The 5,245-nt window shown below is 38.0% G+C and overlaps 1 protein-coding gene across 1 annotated transcript in view; it reads right to left on the bottom strand.

The window, feature by feature from the left end:
- Nucleotides 1-5,245, bottom strand: part of Tut4 (terminal uridylyl transferase 4) — a 132,100-nt gene that overhangs the window by 51,305 nt on the left and 75,550 nt on the right. The window contains exon 16 of the mRNA XM_029561265.1: nt 3,447-3,550. Within this exon, the coding sequence (XP_029417125.1) occupies nt 3,447-3,550 (104 nt within the window). The remainder of the gene's footprint in view (nt 1-3,446; nt 3,551-5,245) is intronic.

Genomic DNA, 5,245 nt, shown 5'->3' with positions numbered 1-5,245 from the left:
ATTGAAATCTACCTGATGACTTTATATCCATGCTCAGATGCCAAGGAGCTCAGAAAGTAACTGACTCTCACTAGCAATAATCAGATATACAGAGATTAGAAACACATGTGCAAAGATCTTAATGTCAATTGCATTGAAAATGATTTTTTCTGTATGAAAGTGTGTATTTTAACAATGAAGTGGAGTTCTTTTTTAAAGGTTAAAATATCATTTAATTTTATGTCTTCTAGGGCTTATACTGAATACAATATTGTATAACTGTAATCCTAAAAATTACAGCCAATCTTAAAAATAAATACTCTCTAAAAAAAAATTAATCTTAAAAAAATAAATGAAGGACTGGGTATGGTGGTGCACACCTTTAATCCCAGCACCCAGGAGGAAGAGTCAGATGGAGCTCTGTGAGAGTGATGCCAGCCTGGTGTATATTTTTCCAGGCCAGGGAGACCCTGTTTCAAAAATATCAAAAGAAAAGCAAGAAAGAATGAAAACACAGAGGTACTTTCTTGATTTTTACCACGTAGTAGCAACATTTAAGCATTTTGATATAGTCTTTCTAATTTTTCTATGTGTATTTTTATACAATTATGATTATAGTATATCCACAGTCCTGAAACTTAAAAGTGATTATCATTAAAGGCTAACTCCTCATCCCCTTGCCTCCACTTCCCAAGTGCTGGAATTACAGAAGTGCATCACCTGTGTTTTCTTTCATATATCTAAAAGAACACTTTTTGGTTCTGTTTTCTTCACTTGTGCATGTGAAATAGTTTTCCACATGATCAAAACTTTTAATAAAAATTATATTTAAAGTAAAAAATAATAATAATAAATAAATAAATTTTTAAATTTAAGAGCTGGTTGTGGTGGCATACACATTTAATCCCAGCACTTGGGAGGCTGAGGCAGGCAGATCTCAGTTCCAGGCCAGCTGGGGCTGCAAGGACACCCTGTCTCAAAAAGGAAAAAAAAAAATTTTTTTTTTTTTTTTAAATTTAAGTCAGGTGTGGTGGCGAACACCTTTAATTGCAGCACGCAGGAGAGAGACGCATGCAGACCTCTGTGAGTTCAAGGCCAGCCTGGTCTACATAGTAAGTTCCAGGACAGCAGAACAGCTGGGGCTACAGAGACCCTGTCTCAAAAAGACCCCCAAAAATTGCTTTTAATTCATTTTTATTTTATTGTAAGGCACCCATTTGTGTAATGTTGGTGGAGGCTGGAAGAGGAAGTCAAGACCCCCTAAAATTGGACTTACAGACAGTTGTTAGCTACCATGTAGTTACTGGGAACTGAACCCATGTCTTCTGCAAGAGCAGCCAGTGCTCTTAAACCACTGAGTCACCACTCCAGTTCCGCCGCCAGTTTCTTTAAAGAATAAGATGTTGGGTCTGTGAGATGGCTGTTCAAGCCTGACCACCTGAGTTTGATCCCTTGAGCCCCTTCCCACAGTGGAAACAGAACCAATTCCCAAGGTTCTCTGATCTACACACATGAACTATGCACAGTCTGAGTGTGCATGCATGTGCACACACACCAACAATACGATGATCAATTTCTTAGGGTCAGATAAAAGCATCTACCACTGCCACCTTTACACTGGGTGTTCCTATATTATAATCACCCCGAAGAACTGCTTCAGAAGCAACAGCTGCACTACTCTGCTAGATTCTTTTCTAACAGAAGCTATACTGACACCACTACAGATGCCAAAAGCTTGACCTTGCAAACAGTATCTGATGTTGAAACACAAATACCAAAGCAGAGTGGGAGATGTAGCTCAGAGTGCTTGCCTAGCATACATGAGGTCCTAGGTTCAATATCCAAAATCATATATATTGTGCATGACAGTTCACAGAGATAATCCTGGTGCTAGGGACAAGGAAGCAAGAGTATAAGAAGTTCAAGGTCATCCTTAGCTCTATAGCAAGTTCTAGACCAGCTTGGGCTACATGAGATCCTGGCATAGCGTGTGGTATAACATAACATGGCATAAAACAGCACAGCGTAAATCCAAAATAAAATAGCTTTGTGTACTGGCAGTACTATAGCAAAGAGGTTTACCCCAGGCACAGTTCTTGTTACAATAAATAAAATAAACCCAATAGATAAGCTGGTCAGACGTATCTTCAAGGATCCACTCTTCTTTCTGACTGCTACAACAGAAGCCTAAGACATTTCTTCCCTACCCCGTCAGTCCCTTTCTTCACTGCAGCTTGAAGAATCTCATTCCCAGGACCAAAGCCTAAAATACAAAGGAACGCATGCCCACTCTGACTGCTGAGGCTACACAGGGGAAATGTCTCCTCCACCTCCTCCACCACCCCTTTCTTCTCCCCTTCCTCCTCCTCCTCTTCGTCCTCCTCCAAGTTACTCAGAAAGCTTTCAACTTCAGAATATACTGGTTAGGTTCTACACTACTGTTAGTACTATACTTCAGCTGCATCATACATTTAAAAATATTACAAAAAGGCAGTGAGATGTAATATGAGGAGCATGAACTTAGGAGCCACACAGACTAATCCAGCTCCAATGCTTACTAGCAGTGTGAAGTTGAGAAAATCAGTTCATTTTCCAAAGCTTCAGTTCCCTAAACTTTAAAATGAGGGAAATAATACCTACCTCCAAGATGGGACTAAGAATGAAAAGGAATAATGTATGTATAATTGTAAACTGTATTATACAATATAGTATATATTGGGACTCAATAAATGTTAGTTCCCCAGCCCACACAAAAATGAATTTTTTAATTTCATTTTTAAAAAAATTATTTGTTGCTTTTTTTTTTTTTGTTTAAATGTGTGTGTTTTGCCTATAAGTATATCAGTGCATGCAATGCCCACAGAGGGCAAAAGAGGACGTCAGATTCCCTGGAACTGGAGTTACAAAGGGTTGTTAGCCATCATGTGAGTACTGGGAATTGAACCTAGGTCCTCTGCAAGAGCAGCCACTGCTCTTAACTGCTGACCCATCTCTCCAGCCCCTAAACCTCATCCATTCATAACATTGCTTCTATGGAAAAAAATGTGAGTGCCCCAAAATTACGATTAACTTTTAGAATACAATCCATTTATAAATTAAATACCTACCTACATTTTCTATTTATAGAGTACAAAAGGACGAGATATGAGAAGATAGAGTAACCAAAACCAATGTTTACTATCAACCTGAAGTACCTGTTCTCCAATGAAAAAAATTCAAACTCATGGTACACTTTTTCACCCGATTCATTTCAAGGCACTTTTAAGTCTCAAAGAACTACTTGCATTATAACATAGTGAATAATACATTTACTTATTTTAAGTCTGAATGTTTTCTAAATTGATAGTTAACAAATAATTGCTGACATTTATATAAACCATGAAACCATGTATTACAGTATTATATATAAAAACAGATTCATTAGACAAAAGCAAACTTTCAAATCCCTTCCAAACATTAACTCTTACCTCTGCATTTTCATGGCCTTCCAGAGTCATACAAATATCCAGATCACTATCACGAAATCCAAATCCATTCTTTGAAGAGCCAAATAAGCACAATCTTGCCTTTTCTAAGCTCCGGGGGGAAAAAAAGTCAAATCAGTAGTTAGAGGAGTCATTTAACATCTAATAATGGGCTGAAACAAAGTAATCTGTTGATGGCTTAAATTATCAGCCGAATGATACACCTGGAATTCCACAACATCCCACCCAAGCCCAGATATTTTCGTAAAGTTCCTATACTCATTTACCTAACCACTTTTTTCATTTTTCAACACACATAAATTGAACATGTCTAAGCTAGCAACTTCACCCCAAACCTGTTATCCCTATCACACAACTCTGATGATTAAACCTGTCAATTGGATGGTATTTGGACTCACTGTGGAAACATCTCTAGGCATATCGGTAAGGGATTATCTAGATTAGGTTAATTGAGGAGGGGAACCCTCCCGGAATGTGGATGGTATCATTCCATGGACTGAATAAAAAGGGTTAAGTCAAAATAAATCCTTCCTTTCTTCCTTAAAATTGCTTTTGTCAGCTGGGCATGGTGGCGCACACCTTTAAACCCAGCACTCAGGAGGCAGAGGCAGGCGGATCTCTGTGAGTTCAAGGCCAGCCTGGTCTACATAGTGAGTTCCAGGACAGCTGGGGCTACAGGGAGACCCTGTCTCAAAGACCCCCCGCCAAAAAAATCGCTTTTGTCAGGTATTTTGTCATAGCAATGAGACAAATAACTAATACACTGACTCTCAGCAAATAGTATCATTATCTATTCAGATGCCCAAGTCAGAAATATACGAGATCCTTAACACTTTGCTCAACCTCTATAACAGTCACCAAGACCTTTAGCTTCTTCCAACTCAACTACCTACTATCTACTGTTAATTCGTCTTCAACCTCAGTATAAAAGATAAGATCAATATCTGATAATTTATCTCTGGAAAGTAAAATAGTTCTTTCAGGGTACAATTCAAGTATTTTTAGAACTATCACCTCTGAACATAGGATGTATTAATTCTACTCCAATAGTGAATGTCTAACCAACTAAATAAAAATCATGTAAGGGTTATTCCTTCACATTTAGAGCTCTTCAATAACACCTAATTTCTTGAAAGAAGGGCATGCGAGTGGAGCTCATGTTTCACCATGTGGATACTGGGGACTGAACTGAAGTCACCAGGCTTGGTGGCAAGCATCTTTACCTGATGAGCCATCTTGTCAGGCCATAATTACACATTTATTTTATTTTTAAAACATACTTTTTATGTTTTATTTATTTATTTTATTTTATTTATTTTTTGGTCTTTTTGAGACAGGGGCTCCCTGTAGCCCCAGCTGTCCTGGAATTTACTATGTAGACCAGGCTGGCCTTGAATTCACAGAGATCCTCCTGCCTCTGCCTCCCAAGAGCTGGGATTAAAGGCATGCAGCACCACGCCTGGCTTATTATTTTTATTTTTTTTTGTGTATGAGTATATTGCCTGCATGTATGTAGGTCACCCATGTCAAGCAATGCCAGAAGAGGTCAGAAGAGGGCACTGGATTCCCCTGGAACTGGAATTAAGGATGGTTGTTAGCCACCAAACTCATTTTTATGAGTTTTATCTAGAAGTCTTCTAAAATGTTCTTAAACTTATTCAAGATAAAATACTTCGAAGCATTAAATGTTCTTCTCAAATATACAATATATTCATAAAAAAGAGTTTAAGATAATCAGCAAATAAACTTGAGTTTAATAAAACAGGGACTTAAGATTGGTC

The sequence above is a fragment of the Nannospalax galili genome, unplaced genomic scaffold, assembly GCF_000622305.1.
Source record: "Nannospalax galili isolate Female #2095 unplaced genomic scaffold, S.galili_v1.0 scaffold713, whole genome shotgun sequence".
NCBI lineage: Eukaryota > Metazoa > Chordata > Mammalia > Rodentia > Spalacidae > Nannospalax > Nannospalax galili.
The sequence above is the reverse complement of the archived record's forward strand: the minus strand, read 5'-3'. Positions and strand labels throughout refer to the sequence as shown.